General features: G+C 39.4%; 2 protein-coding genes across 6 annotated transcripts in view; both read right to left on the reverse strand.

The window, feature by feature from the left end:
- The window catches only part of ASB11 (ankyrin repeat and SOCS box containing 11), a 28,452-nt gene extending 23,567 nt beyond the window's left edge, over nucleotides 1–4,885 (reverse strand). Inside the window, exon 1 of one of the 4 annotated variants that reach the window (XM_023532351.1) lies at nucleotides 4,609–4,885. In XM_023532351.1, the coding sequence (XP_023388119.1) occupies nucleotides 4,609–4,717 (109 nt within the window). In that variant the 5' untranslated portion in view covers nucleotides 4,718–4,885. Of the gene's footprint in view, nucleotides 1–1,348; nucleotides 1,631–2,383; nucleotides 2,584–4,608 lie in introns of those variants that run through there. The other 3 variants (XM_011362965.2, XM_011362966.1, XM_011362967.2) reach the window with 3 other exon arrangements.
- Nucleotides 4,886–5,017: 132 nt separating this feature from the next.
- Nucleotides 5,018–18,319, reverse strand: PIGA (phosphatidylinositol glycan anchor biosynthesis class A). Of its 2 annotated transcripts, none has more exons than XM_011362970.2 (6): nucleotides 18,143–18,319; nucleotides 15,171–15,947; nucleotides 10,921–11,053; nucleotides 10,026–10,158; nucleotides 9,649–9,855; nucleotides 5,018–7,335 (listed from the first exon to the last, which is right to left on the reverse strand). In XM_011362970.2, exons 2-6 carry the CDS (start codon nucleotides 15,883–15,885, stop codon nucleotides 7,069–7,071), a joined length of 1,455 nt encoding a protein of 484 aa, XP_011361272.1. In that variant the 5' UTR covers nucleotides 15,886–15,947; nucleotides 18,143–18,319; the 3' UTR covers nucleotides 5,018–7,068. The 2 variants fall into 2 exon arrangements, with proteins under 2 accessions (XP_011361272.1, XP_011361271.1); XM_011362969.2 differs by lacking the exon at nucleotides 18,143–18,319 and adding an exon at nucleotides 17,933–17,990.
- Nucleotides 18,320–19,840: the final 1,521 nt, after the last annotated feature.

The following is a 19,840-nucleotide window of genomic DNA, read 5'->3' on the forward strand; positions in this document are numbered from 1 at the left end:
TAGTACCTGCAGAAAAATCTATGGGCCGAAGGGAGGATCCAGTGATCCGTCTGGTGCTCTAAATGTAATGCCAAGGGCCAATGACACCGTTTCAAACTTAAAAACATACATGTGTATTAATGACAAACTACACACAAAGCAGCCTGAAAAAAATCAACAAGCCAACAATAGCTTAACTCAATTCTGATTAGTTATCTACAAATGGAATAATTTAAACCACAAAGACATAGTGAATGATGTATTCCAGAAAGATTTTACAGTAAAAACAAACAAACAAAAACAAACAAACAAACAAACAAAAAACTAATGAGGGATAAGATCGTAGGTGCTGCTTCCAAAAGAAAAAGTGCCAGGACCTAGGACAGGCTGAGCTCTGCCCTGGCCGAGTTTTTTACTGCCCTCCCCTTGTTCTTCTGACAGTGCTGATGATAGTTTATAGGAATATAATATGCTATTGGAATCAAGAAATTTAACCTTGGGCTGAGATTTGTTTAAGCCAGGTAAGCTAACTTACTGATTAAACGTCACATATTTTCCCAACAAACATTTGTCTGACCAATGAACGGCAAAGGTGATTTCTGGTTTGAGTTGAACACTTGCACAAAATTGTGTTCTTGATTTTTAATGCGTCTAGCTTTAAGTGTATAGTATCTGACTGCTAACAGTGTCAAAAGAAAACACGCTGTTAGAATTATGTAAAAACCACTGTTTCTAGCACGTTACTTCATGCATTATCACAGAAAGCCTTATTTACCAAATCTGGATATACTCATGTGTGTATGTATACACACACACCCATCCATACACACATATGCACATTTATAGGAAGGAAATTAAACTGAGAAATTAACATGCACCGTCCTCCCGCTGCCTCTTGTCAATGATAATCAAAAAATACATTTTTTGCATTATAACACTATACAAATGAAATGGACATTATCCTAGGAGCTTGAACAAATAAAGATATTTGAGCTAAAGAATGAATGAGCTCTATTTAAAATATCTGTATTATGGCTTTAATCAGACTTAAACCATGCTTACATGGGTTTTGACTATTATAAAACCTTTTTAAGAGTGTACATAATCAAGGTCCACGAAGACAAAAATAGTGCACACGAGCAACAGAAAACATTTTTAACACTCTTGCCAATATTGACTTCGTTGGACTTTACCTAATACAAACCATGAGGATGATGTATCCATGCGAACATCAAAACTGGGTTACTGAGATATTTAAAAAGTCCCTGCCCATATATACAAGTTAAATTACAAAACAGCTTTTCAGATCATGCTTAACTTGAAACTAGAGTTTTTTTGTTTTTTTTTTTAGCCAGTCTAAGCAACATACCTCCCTGAAATGTGTGACAAATGTAGTCCCCAAAGGAAACCTCTTTCCACACTCCGGGCCTTCTGACACTTCCTGAAACTTCAAGGTTCTTCTCATTTTCCCCAGTTAATTGAAGCATTCTGCTGCTTCGTTTTTGGAGGTCTTATTTCCTTGGATAAGACTGCTGTTATCTAGTGTCTTCAAAGTCGTCTAGTGTATTCGAATCACACAGCATGAGTCTATTTTGAAAGAGAATCCTGGATGCAAATTGAAATGGATACTAGATAATGATGTAACCCTAGAACCCCTGCGAGTGCTAAAAACACACAGGGGAAATTCTGAACTCTGTTTATGAATAAATACGACTCTATTAAGTGATAATCCCAGCACTGACAAGAATATCTGATTCGATTACTTTTGTAGCATCTCACTACAATTAAGGGAAATCGTTTCTTGAAAGAAATGGATACTAAATTCTACGAAGCCAAGACTTTAAAATGTTTGACCTGGATGTTGGCATTTCCTATTATAATGACCTTTGTTTGCAGAGCTTTGCCCAGTGCCATGTATAAATGGGTTTAGTGGAGGGTTCTTCCTGACAGTGACAAGTGGCTAATCGATTCAAATTGCAAATGACAGCACAAAAATAAATATAGCACGTCACATAGGCTGCTTTAAATCAAATTTATGGGTCATTCTATTTTCCAAGGATACTCTCAATCTTGTTAGGAAGCACTGTTAAAGTTTGATTCAAAATATAAGACCATAACCCTGCGTAAGTAATTTTTTTGGTTAGTAGAAACGAGATTTCTCAAAATACTCTTAGAAAGCCACTACTTTATCTACTTCTTAAATAACTGCTAAGAGAACTATTAACTTGCAAAAAGCTGAAAATCCTTCACAAGTTGGCACAGTCGCCATTTGCTACTTTAAATAATTTTTTAAAACTACCCAAAGCCAAAGTATAAATGAAACTGCCCTTCTAGAAATACAATTCATGGGAATTACCCAGGAGGATTTTTAAAAAGTATTGGGAACAAATTCATGTATTTTTACCTGAAATCCCACTATAGATTTCTTCTGCTATCCTAGCCGCTTCTTTTCTATTTCCTTTGACGATATAGAAATGGGTTAGGAGAGCCAAAAAAACTTTAATTAAAAGCTTGAAGAAAAAAAAAGTAGCAAACATTGTGATAAAAATGTTTTTAAAGCCAGAGAAAACAGGGCCATCCTCCATTTTGGCTTACACTCTGTATGGGTTCTCAGGGCTGCAAAATTTCAGTTATAATTGGTATCATATGACATCTATTTTAAACCTTCTAGCCCTCAGTGCTCCTGTTACAGAGAACTCAGCTTGTAGGTTCTAAGCTAACTGATTTGGCGACTGCGCGTGCTGACATTCACAGCAAGGTTAAATAAACGAAACTTCCTTCGAACCAGAAACACCTGATAATTCTAGACCTACATTTCTCAGCGCTATCTAACAAATGGGATTCATATCCAAACCTTTTTTATTCCTCAATTCTAGTTTTTGCTACATCATGTTGGAAGGCAGGATTGGCAAGATAAAACAAACTCCTCAGTTTCCATGAGGACAAAGCAAGTGATTTGAAGTTCATAAAGGGAAGTACAAACACATCCTATATGCGCTTGCTGGGAAGTACCAGCCCCTGGAACTTTTCAACTCCTCTTCCTTCTGAGGTTTATGGGAGATAAAGCCCAAACCTCAAATATGACTCTAAGGCAGCATTTAATAAAATGCCCATCTTGGATGCCTTTTCAAGTGGAAATGTCAGACTGGAAGCATTAGAGCTCTTACTATAATTATTTCATCCATGACTACGTCCCCCCAGAAAAGTTACTGATCGTTTGCATCCCACTTCAAGTGTCGGTAATGGTGGTACCACTTTCTGGAAAATGTGGGCTATCCTTGATCATGGAAGAGTCACAATGAAATGGATAAAGAAGATGCCCTAGGTTGTGGGTGAAGCACCCAAACGTTCTATTAATTTATACCTTCCCTAGTTGCTTAGTTGTAACCCTAACTGTTTGACAAGCTGGCTAATGCAAGTGAAAATGATTTATTTTTAATTTTCCTCACCAAGGAAAATTAGGTTAGAAAAATCTAGGTCTCCTCTTTCATTTTAAAATTCTAAGAGCAGACTAAATAAATCTTATTTAATAAATGCTTTATGCAAAACCATGGGAGTTCCTCCTAGGACTCAGAATGACTGCCTACAGAACTGTTCCCCTAGACTCTGCTAAAAGGCTGATGCATGAGGATACAGCCTTGAGTCACAATACGCAGCACATTTCAGTGTCAAAGAACCATAAATATCTTACGTTGTTTCGATTCTCGAGAACAGATACTAACACATAGGGCTGACTTTACCAAGCTTAGATTACCCGGCTGAGTGCCCGTGTATGAAAATACATGGAAGAACACAAGTATTTTTAGCTCTTTTCATGTCTCTTTCTTCAACTGTAGTCTAAGATGATCATTCACTCACGTCAGCCCAGTGATGTATACTGTACCATATAACATTATTCAATCTTGTTTTGGCCTTGACTTTCATGTAAAACATGGACGTACTTTGTTTTACATACCAGAAAAGTTGGCTACGATCAGCTTAACGTTTTTAAGCTTCGAATGGACGTCTCTACTACTTCTGAAAGACAATCTTATATCCGAGATGGGTATAAAAAACTACCAAAGTAAGGAGTTAATTCATGGTATCTTTTACAAGAGATGAAATCATCTACAGCACCAGGGTCTCTCAGGCTCGGCACAGTTGACATTTTGGGCCAGGTCATTCTTCGTGGTAGGGGGCTGTCCAAAAGCATCGTAGGACATCTAGCAGCATCCCTGACCTCTATGCGCGCCATGCCAGTGTTCCACTCCCATCCAGTTGTACCAACCAGAAATGTCTCCACACAATGCCACGTGTCCCCATGAGGACAAAATTGCTGCCCCTGTCACACACGCCCTACATCCAGTTGACTACTGAGCCACAGCCAAACATAAACGATTAAGGATAAAGAAAAATCAACTCCTCAGAGTACGGTGGAACAGAAACCAAATTCTGTATAGAGCTTTAGTTTCCAGAATTCATATTTTAAAAAAAACCAGCCGCAGGATGATAGAACAGCATCTAGCAGAGTCTTTGGGGAATACAGAGAAGGATAGAGAGGCCTGTAAAAATACCTGACAAAAGTAAACACAGATCCATGACACTCTGACTGCCAAAGTTAAGCTTCATATAAGATAAATCGGAACATACCACCGTAGGTGACCGCTTTCCACTGCTTCCAACAAAAGGGGTGGGAGAGGCATGGCTTCTGTAAATAAAAATTCAAATTGCTCTTAAAGCGGCTCACAAGACAAAGCATAATCCCGTAGTTCACATACACAACAGTTAACAGACATATTCGCTTATCTCATGCAGTCATTCTAGCACAGTGCAAAACAAGGACTTGTTTGGATTGAGAAACAAACGCACAATTGAACTTGCTATTCTATGAGTAAAAGAGAGAATGTCTTCTAGAAAGAGGACAAAGGAATTCATCACCAGGATATTTCCTGTTTTACTAAGAGACCACACAACACATCCAATTGCACTAAAAAAAAAAAGCATGTGAGGGAGTGGGGTAGGGGGAGCGCTGTTCATAACAAAAGACAAACTCAGAAAATTGTCAAAACGTCATTTTGGTCTTTATTTTTGGACACGTAGCTTGTTTTCATAAAACAGTTTTACACGTGCTACTTTTTGTAACATCAAAAGAAATACATTTTTCATAAATTCTTCATAACCGCAAGTTCACTTTTAAATAAACGTAAGTAGCAGAGTAGAACAATATGTGTGCACATATTGGCCAGTGCAATACTGATCGTTACGATTAAGGTATCTGGGAAACCTGAAAATTAACATTTACTAGAACAAGCAAATTTACTTCCATTTGCTAAAAAAAAAAAAAAAAGGGAAAATAATTTGCGAGTTACACATTTTACATGCAAAAACTTTAAATCTTATCTCCATCCAAAATAAATGACAATTTAATAATTAAATGACAATTTTGAAAAAATGCCAAGAAACAAAAAATCTAAGAAAAAACAGTAGTATACCTATAAAAACTGCTGAATAAATAAAACCAAATGTTACAGTTCTCACTTTATCATGAATATTGGCACTGTTCATTCCATATTTATATGTCAGCTTCTTTGCATAAAAATCCCAATAAGATCTAATGTTTTGGATCAGTCTACTTTTCTTTAGAGAACCCCTAACTTCTAAATTTTAAAAACTGCACTCTTCCATTTGTGTTTTAGTAAGAAACACAAATGCATTTCTTATATATCAGTGGCAACAGGTTAATAGGCAATGTTAAGATATTTTTCAAAAAGGAGTTTTGTAAATATTGTCATTTAAAAAAAATCCTGTACAGAATCACAATACTGCCAGACTCTACCTAGTGCATCCACATGTGCCTCATTCTTTTCATTTCCATCCTTTATCAGAAAAACGTATTCTAAGGAGTTTCATAATAAGACACACCATGTGGATAATTTGGGGTTTAAAAACCCATGGCTCTGGGCAACAAGAAGTACAGCTAACAACACACCCATCCACAAAGAGACTTGTGTTCCTAAAATGTTCACACTCGATTCACTATAAATTAAACATTCTGGGGTAAAGACTTTTCTACACTGACAATACTTATCAGGCATCGGCTAGGCCACAAGTGAAGGGAAGTGACTTTTCTCAAAGGTACAGGGTAGCAGCTGAGTTTGAGATGGCACACCTCACACATTCTGCTTGGAAAACACGAAGGCATTTACAGAGGACTAAATTATACACTGAAAGATGTGGAGGGTTTCTCTCTGCACTCTCATCAACAGTGATATCGGTCCCTAGTAACTAAAAAAGCATTTTCATCAACACAACTGAAGATGGAGGCTCTACCCAGGAGAATGCATACAACGGAATCGAAGAGATACTCGGAGCATGCCAGCAATTATTTTCCTGGCATTAAAAGCCTGAGCATTTTTGGCATGTTGGATATTTCACCATTTCATGTCAACTGTGACTACAATAAAGTGAGCCATTCGAGTGATAAACAGCGAATGCGCCCTGGTCCTTCACGGCAGGAAGTATCTAGTTCAATGTTCTACACGTAGTAGCTGCTTAAAACATGCTGGTAACAGATGGACCTTTTTACTCAAGAAACCTGCTGATTATACGCAATACTGAGCATACCCGATAAATGTTCAAAAATATGACTTAAACGTCTAATAAATGTGTTAAGAACATGACTTAAAAGAGTTCATAGAGTTGTTGTATTTCCCTAAAGAAAACTTGTAAACATCTGGTGACTATCTAATTAATGGTAGAACATTTAAAGTTGGCCCAAAAAAATGTCCAGAAAACATTTGGCCCTTCAGCACCCAAAGCTCCCAAAATATAATGTGTGAAAACATGTCTGTTAGAGGAATTTCAGTAGTCTGAAAACTGTCATACCTGAGTGGCTTAAATGTTCTCTCCTAAATTTGAAATAAGTGCAAGGAGTTTCTACACTCAGGAATTGCATAAGTTTTTATCTTTGCTCAAAATAAAACATTGAATGATATAGAGGTAGCATAACTTACTAAACTAACTTTAAAAAAAGAAAAAGAGCAAGCTTGTTGTCAATAGTCTTAATAGAACTATTACAAATATTGAAAATCTTCCAATGCAGGCTTTCTTCTACCTGACTTGAGACACCTCGTTATTGTCACCCTGTTTTCTACCGTAAGGGTGAGGATAAGTCCAGGCACCCTTTGGCCCCGTGGCATCCATTGCCACATCAATGAAAGAATCTGGAGTCATCCATCTCAGGAAAATGAGGAAGAGGAAGTTGAACACGGCCAACAAAGCAAAGATGCAGCCTGTTACCGGGCCACAGTGAGAGATGAGTCTGTCCAGTCGTCTGTCCATCGGCAACACAGCTTCTCCCGCCACACGGTCGTACACCTGGCGGGAGAGAGGCGGAGAATGAGCACTCTGACCCACGACAGACGACGACCAGGAATGTTTTATGGATGTAAACGGAAGCCGCTTACATTTTGTTGTCGACATAGGAAAGCTGTGGCTAACGAAATTCATTACAGGAATTACTGCCTTTTGATTCACCACTCAGGCGGCGCTTACTCTGGACAAAACGCCATGCGATACAAAGACGAATATGCCACGGCTCCTGTCCCCTAGGGATCGCCAGCAATTTTAACCAACTGTGAGAATTCTAAAGTCCTGAGAAGTTGAGGCCACTCTTCGCGTCACCTCTGTCGAGGCCGCATTTACTTCTGCAGTGACTCCCTGAAGCAGGACTGGCCTCCTAAGACTCCTTGACTCGGCTGAGCTCTCCCCGCTCGCTATCTGGCAGACATCAACTGCAATCAGAACGTGACAATCTACTGGGGTTCTTTCTGGGTACAGAGCATCTCTTCTTCCCACAGCCATGGGAGGCCGTGATGCTGAGCATGGAGGCTGGGAACGTACAGAAACATTTCATGGATTCCAAATAAAAGGAGGAGAAAGAGACGGGGAACCCTTACTTGATGGTACAGGTCAAATACTGGCAAAGAAAACAAAGTTTATTGCTGAGAATTGGTAGTAGGTGACTTGCTTTTTAAAGCACTGCTAAGCACTAGACTCAGAAATATTTAAAAAAAAAAAAAAACAAAGCTCTTTAAACATTCTTACTTTGAACACATAACATGGGCTACCATTAATCTTTTTTGTATCATTAATTTTTTAAACTGCATTTAAACTGAGCATTACTTGTGCTCATTCTCACATTATCAGATCTGTAAACCACCTCCTCTTGAACTCAAGTGCAAGTGCCAGTTCTACAGGTCACTGGTCTTAGAAAGATACAGGATTTTATTTCCAGCTCGTCCACCCTGAGGCCATCTAGAATGTCTCTGAATCAGAATTATGCTGGGAATTATGCTGAGACAGGTGAAGCATAACTTGTTCAATTGTCTAAACAGCACAGTTAAACTGACGAGGCGTTGAAAGGAATCAAAATGCCCTGTGTGGACATTTTGTGTAGAATTAAAAGAGCAACTACAAACTGACCTGTGTGTCCACCTTTATTTCTAGGTCAATTAATTTTTTCTCTTAAGTGACAAAGTAATTGACTACTATAAACAGAATAACAGGTATGGCAATCCATTACGAATAGGGATTAACTTTTTTCTGAATGTATACTATAAATCGCCACAGAATAGGAAAAAAAAATACAGATTTTTACTACTACTTTAAACAAAACCAAAAGAAAATTTGTGGTTAAAAAAATCCTAATTAGCTCCTTTAACATATGCTGATGAGCCGTCACCAGAGTTCTCTGCCCCAAACTTATTATCTATAGTAGCTCAGATTTCTGAGTTTACATAATGTCGGTCAGGGTGAAGTCACAACTTACGGAGCTGTGGTTCTTAGGCAGAGTGGAGGATCACTGAAAAAAATCAGTCTAACCCAGTATCCCTGCCAACCATCCTCAAATTCCACCTCTGCTCCTAACGGGTCATATTAGCACCGAGGGAGCGGCTAGAGAGGCAGGGGGACACAAAGATGGACTGAACAGATCCTGCGAAGGCTACCCAGGCGACTCCGACATGTGCCCCCAGCAGGTAATCACTGCTTCGTACTAACTTCCGAAGGAAAACCAGAGAAAAGGTGGTTATTTCACATGGGTAGAGATACTGCAAAACTTCTAGAAGGGGAGAGTGTCTCAGGGACATTTCAGTCGAAACTGTTAATGCGAAGATCTCCTATTTCAATGGAAAACGTATGTGACAATTTTTGCACTTACATTCAAATACGGCTTCCCTTACGTATAGGCATTTACAATTTAAACCAAGTAAGAAAGCCTTATAGTAAAGAGCTATTCTCACATGTTTTCAAGCAGTCCGAAGATGCAAAAATCCTTTTCCTGTAGAAAATCGTTGTAGTTAGCAAAAGGGACGCAGGAGTTTTAGGAAGTAGCCTGAATGAAATATCTACAAGTTAAAAAGTTGCCACAATCGGGCCAAATAAAACCATACATTTTCTAATAGACCTCTATGCTTAAGAATTATAAACAGCCTCAAGAAAATGTCTAAGACTAGAAATCTGAAGTCCAGGATACACCAAAAGCAATCCATTAGTTTAATTTCCATTGGGAAGAGACTTCATAAATTTAATAGGACAGAAATGGTAAACCTGTGGAAGAAAAAGTAAACGTATACATGAATCGGGAATTCGCACAGTCTTAAAATACCCCTTTCTTCGCACGTGACATACTTTTTCGGTTCTTTCGGCAACATTCCTCCAGGTGTAGAAAGTCTTCACTATGTTATGGACATTTTCTGGGGCCGGCAATGTTCCTGACTTCAGTTGGGAAATAGCTTTTTCCAATCCCTCGCACAAAGATTTTACAGAAGGCTCGCATAAAATAATAAGATTTTCTGGAAGGACTTCAGGAATCCCACCAACCCTGGTACTTACAACCTATAGAAAAACAAAACAAAACCAAAAAAAAACACATACAATCCAGTGTACTTTGTATCTCAGGAAAAGAAGCAAAACCAATGTAAAAAAATTAATTCAGAATGCGTCTAACTAGTTTTCAAAATATGAGTACAGAATCCCCAACAGTGTAAGCCCTCAAAACTTCTTACCTGTAAACCACAACTGGCTGCCTCCACAATTGCCATGCAGAATGCTTCGGTAAGGGAAGTATTAAGAAAAATATGTCCTTGGACTAAGACATTTCGAACATCCTTGTGTTCTAAGGCTCCCAAGAGACGCACTCTGATTTTTGAAATGAGAAAAGAAAGAAGAAAGTGAAAATCACGCTGGAAAAGAAATATAAATTATAAGCCAAGTGTGCTATTCACATTATATTTAGATTCTTACTGGTTCGAATGTTTTCCACCTCGAAAGATTAAGACTGCCAAACTCAAACTCTGATCTAAAAGAAATGGTCTTATAAAGCTGGTTAAAACCCATACAGCTAACATATTCCTAATTTTTGTCACACATATCAAATTTCATCTTTTCCAAAATTAGTTTGCGTTTAATGAAAATATTAATACTTCGATAAGTATATGTTAAAGTGTCATTTCTAAACAGAAAGATGCCCCTTTTAAACTGATGCTCCATAGGCAGACACCTGGCATGCTATCTATGTAACTGAGGAAGAGAAATGTTCAAATCTGCATATACGGAGCAACTGACATGATCTGAGCCATGCTATTTAAATTACAACTCAGTATGGCTTGAAAATCCACAAACACTTCCAGTCAAAGCGGTTGGTTTTTTGTGCCTTCCAGGGTGACGCTGATCATGCCCTGTAAAGTCAAATACTATTGCGCTAACAGAAAAAATAAAATAATATTGTGAATTCTTTAACTACGGTATCTCATTTTATATAAATGTTTTTAAACAGGCCCTGCATTAAATTTTTACATCAAGTACATGTAGAAGCAGCAGCCCATTTAATGCAGGCACGAAGCCAAAATCGAATTTAGATAATTGATATTTTACCCAAGACAATATGGAATCCATAAATACCTGTCATGCAGCTGGTATCTTTCCCGTACTTCTTCCAAAATGATCCTCTTTGGTCCCTCTCCTCCAATTATGAAATTTAAATCTGGGTATTTCTGACAAAGTTCAGGTATTATACCACTGAGCAAATCGGTCCCTGAAAATAGAAAATAAAGTTGAATGTTAGAGACATTAATATTTAAGCTTAAATTCATCAGAACTACTGAGAATCTTCTCATTTTGAAAAGTATTAGCTATGCCCTCCTTAAGTAGAGAAACGAATTCTCTTAAACCCTTTCCGGGAAGGTGGATTTGTCCACAAACTGCCAGAGGTCCCCCAAGAGTTGTGTTCTTGAAGATATAGATATATACACTGATACCCATTACTTTCCACACACCCAATACGTGGACTACTCTGTTTCATTTTAACATAATATTCTTTTCACTTGTTGATGGATTGCCCACTTCTAAAAATGGTATGAGGTAGCTAACGTTTGAGTTCAAGTTTTCTACAGAGCAGGACAGCTGACTGGAGATGCAGGTCTCGTCCCAGCCTTTTAACGAGGAAGCTCTCTGACCATGGGAGTTTCTTGATACAGAAAATGAAGAGACTTGTGTACGTAAAGTCCAAGGTCTCTTTCATCTATAAAGTTCTACTGCTCCATGATTCCATTCCTTGCCATAGAGAAGGGCTAAGCCACAAAGTATAACTGCTGCCTCCACTCTGTGCAGAATGCAATCTGTACAGAAGATTTCGCAGTAAATACTATGGTATTAGGAAAATTTTAAAAACTAGTCTATCCAAATCCGCTATAGCCCACTTCCCCTAAAGGAAAGTAAAGGCAGCAGGACCTCAACTGCCCACCCTTACAGTCCATAGAATAAAAGGATGAATCTTTGTTCCTTTTTTTAATGAAATACTTTCCTTATAATATATAAATATAGCCTCAGGTAATAGAAAGCAATAAAATAAAACATGTCCTACTAATTTGAAAGTGACTATCAAAAGTGACAGCAATGTTGACACTATTTCGGAATTCCACTTATTAACAATTACAGATTGTAAACATTCAACGTAAAATCTAAAATAAGCCAGTTACTTAAGTTTATTTAAAAATGCACGCGCGCGCACACGCACACACACACACACACACACACACACACACACACTTCTAACAATCTTCCCCAAATCAATTATAAAAATCATGGTGGGAGATATAATATATACAGGGTCATTTTTATTAACTAATTCAAAACAGGATTTATTAAGTAAACTTTGCTAGTAGTTTCAAAATGATTGTATCAGGAAACTTAAATTCACATGCAGTTTTTCTGAATTATAAAGGCTTCTCATTAAAATGTTAGCTATCTTTGTTTCAAGTCTATTACCAAATCCATCGAGTGGATTTTTAGATAAATGAGAACATGGCTTAACTTTTAACATTTAGCCTCCGATATTTCCTTCATTTCACTTCTTTCCTTTCTTTTCCCTCTCTCTCCCTTCTAATACAAAGGTTAAGAACCTAATCTTCAAATAAAAAAAACAACACATATAGAGTAATCATCATAATTGCTGACGATAGCTAACATTTACTAAGTGCTTACTATATCAGGCAATATATTTTATTTTTCAGGTAATATACTTTAAATATAGTATGTCATTTAATCCTGACAAGTAACTTAGAAGAAATGGAACTGATGAACATGTCAATTAGTATAATATTATTCTAAAAATAAAGGGGTTTTTCCCTCCACAATAAAAAATGTTCAGGTGCCTCTAAGGAGTCAACACAATGGAACGTACAAAAGGACTTTTCATCTCCACAAAGTCACACAAAACGGACAAGGAAAATTCCTGACTTGAACTGCTTTTCAAGCTAACAATATTTTAAAGAATCTTCTGAATCGCTACCTAGGATAATGGTGGAGGGAACAGGAGACCTTAACTCAAAAAGAGCTGAACTCACGTTTGTCATCTGTTACTTACTGTGTAACCTGGGTGAGTTACTTACCCTGAGACTCAGTTTCTTTGTTACATGCAGAAAACATCTACCCTACAGGTGTTGGGAGGGCCAAGTGAGGTAGTGTACCATGCACAGGCTTTATCAACTGCAGAATATAAATGTTAAGTTGTCATTACCACACGCGAGGTGGGCGTGCCTGCACACGCACAAGGGCACTGTAAAACCCTGGGCAAACAGGCTCAAGAGAAGAGGGAAGAAACCAGCCAGGAAAACTGGGGGATAAGAATTTTGGTTTATCCTCTCTCTCACTTAATACATTCCAGTGGGCCTTTGATACCTGGTCCAAATGAACACCTCCTAAGGAAATTAATTTGTTAGTGGATCATTACATAACTACTCACTTTTGGGCTACACATGTGACCGTTCCTTCTCAGAATGTTACTTTTTGGCATAGGGAGAGGGATCAATAAATATCCGTTAAATTACTGAACAGGGAACAGGAAAGGCCGTGCCTTCGCCCGGCTGGTGTTTAGCTCAGCTGGTGAAAATACCATAATTAATGAAGCACAGGTTTAATCATTGTACAAATAGCTGCTTTTGCTCTGATCCTCAACCATACGTGCATCATACTTTCTCAGCTTGCTAGCTCACAAAGGTATACTATTTGATTTAAAAACATTTAAGCACATTTTCTAACAAATACATAGCAATATCCTGAGAGATTCAGAACTTAGAATGCTGGTCGATTAACATCTGGATTAAAGAACGAAAGCACATCACTGCTTTTACCCCAGAAAACCCAGTTCGGCAGCAGTTTCTTCCCCTAAGTGGACTGCCTGATCAACCTCAGCTCTCCATTACAATGGCCAAAGTGGGTTTCAGGCCACTTGTTAACACACGAGTTTCACTTCTGATCCCACTGCTGAGCCCCACGCTTACCAAGAATCAGCCGCGTTGTCCACAAGTCAGTCTGATGCCAGCTGTACTTGTTACTATATTAAGTAATTTGATTAAATAGCACAGAAACTGACAAAATTAATTTCTAGGAAATTAGCTGAAGTTTGAAGAATTCAATAAAGGGAAGTCACCGAAAAAAAAACTCTTATCAAGGTAGGGGGTATCTTAACCACTGTTATAAAATCAAAAACAAATGATAAATCCAGAAGTACATTACTTCATATGCTTTTAGGTCCTCACTCCATTTAAAAGAAACCCAAATTGGCAATTGTAAATGACGCTTTTCGAAGGTAACCGTACAAGATAGCGCAGCTCAAACCTGTGGACCAGTACGCTCGAGCCTGGAGGCCTACGTCAAACTATTGGCAATTCAGCGCACGTTAATAATATTTTGGGTTGAATTCAAATATCTAATGGGAGGTTATATATTACCTTTTTAATGATTCTTCACTTTAATTTTGATTACTGGACAGGTTTTCAAATAGCGTCCAGAAGACCATTTATGTCTAGAATAACCAGACTGTTTAGGACTTAGTAAATAAGGCTCTACAAATTCTACTGCAGAAGCACTAATAAAATCTTCCTTGATAACGGTGAACATTTATCGAGTACAAACAGGGCTAAGCACTTTACAGAAACCATCACTGAACTCTCACAAGATTCCCACTGTGGCCCAAATTCCACAAATGAAAAAATTTGAGACTCAGATGTTATATAGCTTGTCCTCGATCGCACAATGAAACAGAGTCGGGACTGGACGTTGGGCCATGTAATCTTTCTTTCATCACTTACCTGCCAGCATGTCACTAAAGGCTTATCTATGATTAAATGAAATACGCAAGCTAAAAAACAATAACGTCTTTTACGAGCTCATTGCATAAAAAAAGACAAGAAAGCTATAAATCAAAATATTCATTCCCGTCATCTCCGAAGAGTACGATTACAGTTGATTTTAGTTTTCACCTTTGTGCTTTTCTTAGTTTTCGAAATATCTGTAAAGACATTACTTTTGCAATCAGAAATCGGTGGGCTCAGCCCTGAGCTTCTTACTGCATGTGCAGCACTGTTACTTTTAAAAAGCTCTGATCTATTAAACGGCATCCGGTTATTTTTTTTTTCTAAGTAACTATGAAAACATCAAAGGTTGGAGGAGGGTGGGCAGCATTCACCACTGTTTCAAAAATTTTTTTGGATGTATAAAACAATATTCAACCTTTCTTTGCTATATTTAAAGCAGGAGTCATAAAACCATAAAACAAAATAAAAAGCCAAACAATCATTATATACAAGTATTCAACAGATTTCTATAACAGAAAAATCTGTGCAGTGCAATTGTAGCTATCATTTCATTACCTTTTCTGTAAACAAGTCTGCTGACAACAACAATGGTTATTATACTATCATGCCTTCTAAATGGGTCTGGAGTGAAGTCAGTAGGGTCTACGGCATTAGGAATGACGGACACTATTTCAGGATTCAGTGCTGCTCTTAGCACAGTGTTTTCCTTACTAGTGTAAGAGACACAAATTATGTGGTTTGTGTCACAAAGAGACACAGTTAGAAGCTTGTTTGTAAGCACCGAGCTGACATCAGCAAATCCAAAAAGGGAATGGTCCGTGAAGACTGTCTGGAGCCCCATTGTCTTGGCGTGGAAGAGGGCATCGTGGGCCATGGCAGAAAAGGAACTATGTGAGTGGATTATCGTGACTCTCTCGCGAACAAATATGTACCTGAGCAATGGCAGACTGTGAAATAGGGTCGTGGCTGTAGATTGGTTGTACATGACTTTCAGAGGCAAGTAATAGACTTTGAGGCCATTAGTGAGGTAACGGATGCCTTTTCGATTTCCGTAAGCATGGGTGACAATTATGACCTTGTGTCCTCTTTCAATCAGGCACTGAGAGAGCTGGTAAATGTGGCTTTCCACGCCTCCCATATTCGGGTAGAAAAAGTCCGACACCATGCATATCGAATGGGTGTGGGTTCGACATGTGGGAAGACTTCCAGGGCTAACATTGAGCGCAGCTGAGTGAGGATGGCCGTGCTCGCCTCCTCCTCGGTAGGCCATGCTGAGATGGTTTGGGCATTAGTCCTTAGAGCGACCCACTTAAGATATGTGTCGTCTAGTACCTGAAAAAGAGAAAAAAAGGATCTCAGCTCAGAGACAAAATACATTCCAAATTTCAAATCCAGATATAAATACTGTTTTAATGTTAATGTAAATTTGTCGGCTTTGCCCTGAGAAATAAAGCAAAGCGTATCGTGAATCTACTCTTTTGACATTTACTTGCTTAGCATTTACTATGTGCCATATAACAAAACTACATTCTGCAATGTCCTTATATCTTCATTTTGCTTTAAAAAGACTGCTGCACGTAATTTTCAGAAATAAGTTTGTTACACCACAGTATATAATCATTTGCCATGCTAACAAACCGGTTCATTCCAATATCTACAAATAGGGCTCTTTACAGAAAAAGTATGCCAACCCCACTTGAGAGTTTAGCCACTGATTCAGTGAAACACATGAACTTCTGCTAGTATTAACTTTGTGATTTACACTAAAGTATTTCTGCAGCTAAAGCCGTCTTTTGGGTCTTTTGGAGAGCAGCTTTTTTAAGAGTCACTGGCAGGACATGCTGCAGACATCCACAATTTTCTCCTCCCTTATTCAAGGACCGAGATAATCAAACTGGTCCCTTCATTTTCTTAATCTTTCTTTCAGTTATGTAGGCCTTTCCGCCATGAGCATCCCTCCCTTCAGTTTGGAGTCTTGAGGATAAAGACTAAACTAGAGATGGGCTGAATCTGGGGCCACTTTCTACATCTAAAGTAGGAAATGTTTATCTCAGGGGGCTCCTAGATCCTTATCAGTGCAAAATGTCCCCCTTGATATTCGGTACTATTACAGATTCTTAGGCTTTTAAAGCTAGAGAGTCTTGGAAACCTACTGAAAATCTTCCTCAGCTTTACAAATGAGATTTCCACGCCTCCAGAAACTCAACTATACAATGGGAAGCCGTCCTAAAGGTCTGAGTTTCCGATTTCACCCGCAAACTCAGAAAATAAAAGTAACTGCAGGTACAAAGTCTTAACTATTATCTCCAACGAATTCACCTATATTTTAAATATATTCTCAGAAATACTCTATAAGTGTTTGTTGACCTGAATTTACTAATTAAGATTCAATATTATCAAATACTGAGATTCTTCAATTGTGTACTTTTAAGTGGTTTCATTAACATTTTCTTAACTGGTTTGTCACCTAAACTCGAATTTCCAATGATATTCAATTTAAAAAGATAGATTATAACGAAAACAATGGGCTAAAACATCAAATGAAATCATTTAAAGTTTTTCATCAACCTGCAAAGTTCTGTGAGGGATCTGCCTACTTCCACCGGGTTACTATGCCTAACGTCTTTATGGCGTAAAAGCTCGACAAGCTCGACAAACGGCACAATCACGGAATCTTAAGATTTTCAAGCTATAGCGAGGCTGGAAGGTCTAGTGAAAACCTTTCATTCTACAAGTTAAAAGCCAGACAAGTTGAGCGATGTGTCCAAGATCTCCGCCTCGTCCCAGCTACTTAAGTGCCAAATGTGAGATAGCCGTAAAATTCTCGACCACGTCCAAAGAGTCTCTGGGCAGTCGTTAGCAACAGAGGTTCCCGAGGACCCTTGGCGGGGTCTTGGGGTCAAGAGAACAGAGTTTCCATCCAACCCCTAGGCACTACCCCGGCTTCACTCATTGAGAGGACACTGGGGAGCGCCTGTGCCAAAGGAAGGAACAACCCCGCTGGGGTCAGGCGGGGTCTCGCCAGCCACGAAAGGAGGAAAAAGAGAGTGGGCAGGGGTCTGAGGCCGGGATCCCGGAGCCCTTCACCCCGCCCTCCTCAGCCCCGCCAGAGCCGGCTCCAGCGCGTCCGCTCCAGCGCGTCCGCCCCAGCGCATCCTCAGCCCCGCTCGGGACCGGAGACCCTCAACCCCCGACTTTTGACCTCCAGCCTGGCCGGCTTCGCCCCCTTAACGGCTGCCCACACTCCCACGGGGAAAATCCGGTCCCACCGAAAACGGCTAAGAGTGCCGGCGCTGGGAGGTCAGACGCGCGCTTACCGGCAAGTCCCATGGCCGCCAGTGTCCGGACCTCCCGCGGCAGCGGCCAGAGTCCCACCCCACGGCCCCGAAACACCAATCCGGGGCGACCGCACCCGAGAGCCACGCCCCCGAAGCAGCCAATAACAAAGAGGCGCTGGGATCACGTGCAGGAGGGACGTTCAGTCCCCAACCTTCAGCGCGGGATGTAACATCAGCGCGCGAACGTACCTGTACCCGCGGTGTTCCGGAAGACTTCTTATCTCTGTATGGAAAGCACTAATCTTCGGTTTAACCTTTTATATGAATTCCCCATATCGCAAATCTTTAAAAATCGGCCCTGGTCTCTTGTTACACAAGCTGCCTTCCAGGGTCCCTCCGCAGAGTAGAGCCAGTACTCCCAGCGTGCCTCGCAACGACCCTGTAGCGCTGCTGGGAGTTGTAGTCTGGTGGCCTTTGAAGGCGAATCCGAATTTAGAAAACGATCTCCCAGAATGCACCGCCCTTCTAAACCTGGATCTTGCCGAAGAGTGGGTGGGTTTGAACCTTGGTTGCCTAGTTACAGCGTCTCTTTTCTGGAAGCCTGGTCTCTCTGGCTTCCGATTGGAGAGAATTGGGTGGGAAGGCCACAGAAAGGCGGGGTTATGGTGGCGTTTTGTTTCTGATTACCTGTGCCTCCACCAAACCATGCTGGTTCTTACCTCTCTGGCAGGGTTCTGTGATGTAACAAATGAAAATACCCAAATAAAAGGTCAAATCAAATTTAAAAAATTTTTGAACATCAGGTAAATATTTTTATATATATGTCCCAAATATTAGGGACTTTACTAAAACATTATTCGTCATTTATCTGAAATTCAAATTTAACTGGGCATTTTGTTGTTTTATCTGGCAACCCTACACTCCGGAGAAAGAAATCTGGGATCTGACCTCATATATCAATTCCCGCTCAAACTGGTTCAACTAGCTGTGGTGGTGCTTTGCCAAGAGGATGATAAGTCAATGGGAGTGGTCCGATCCAGCCTTCACAGTCGATACTTGCAGTTCCCCAGCCCTGCCCTATAGACACTTTAGAGAACAAATGTCTTCCTGAACACCGTCACCCGCACTCCTTTTAAGCTTATAGAAAACCTGTTCATCCCGGAAGATTTCAGCTCCTTTCTGACGCCCTCCCCAAACATCGAGAGAATTAAATTCTCTATCTTTTGTATTTTGATAGTACTTTGGTCGTATGCTGGTATACCATTTGCCAGGTGATATTCAAGTTGTTAGCCTGACTGCCATCCCCCTTCCTCCTCAATCTGATCCTTAAAGACTTGTGTCTTCTTGGAATCTTACATGGACTTCTTTCTGAAAACTGGCAATTATATTTGCTTGCTAAATGTCTGCCTTCCCAGCCTGTAAATAAGCTGAGGTAGGGTCTCTTCCTGGTAATAGACATTGAATAAGTTTTGGTTACACTGATGAATTTTTAAATCTAATACCAACACATTCCCTGACACATATTGTATAATATAATGAAAATATTTCAGTGAATCTTATAAAAATTACAGTGCAGTGATATAATTCAAAGAGCATTTTGGTTGTAAGATTTCAAGTGTATTAATGAGTTAACCTTAATGAATAAGGCACAAGTAGGAACAGATATTCTGCACTGTGTTAATATTGAAGCATCAGGGAATAAAGGGATACTTATTCAAGCTAAATAATTTAAAGTTGGCTTCACAGATAACACCAACACTACCAGACGGTACAACATTGCTGTGGTCTCCTGTTCATTTTTGCAAGAGGTTTTAAGACAAAGAGTATGGATAGACATCCTGAAAGGTATAAACGAGGGTTAAGCCTCATTTTTTGAGCCCCTGGCTTGCCACTGCTACAGTTCTGATCACAACATACTTTTGTAATTCTACCATGAATCTTCTAAGA

Source organism: Pteropus vampyrus, unplaced genomic scaffold (genome assembly GCF_000151845.1).
Source record: "Pteropus vampyrus isolate Shadow unplaced genomic scaffold, Pvam_2.0 Scaffold81, whole genome shotgun sequence".
In the NCBI taxonomy this organism is placed as follows: Eukaryota; Metazoa; Chordata; class Mammalia; order Chiroptera; family Pteropodidae; genus Pteropus; species Pteropus vampyrus.

Excerpts from the sequence above, each read along its gene's own strand:
- PIGA (XM_011362970.2), bottom strand. The coding sequence starts at position 15,885 with ATGGCCTACCGAGGAGGAGGCGAGCACGGCCATCCTCACTCAGCTGCG. Across the intron at positions 11,054-15,170 it reads CAGACTTGTTTACAGAAAAG|GGACCGATTTGCTCAGTGGT; the intron begins GTAATGAAATGA and ends TTCTATTTTCAG. Across the intron at positions 9,856-10,025 it reads CAGCCAGTTGTGGTTTACAG|GTTGTAAGTACCAGGGTTGG; the intron begins GTAAGAAGTTTT and ends GTTTTTCTATAG.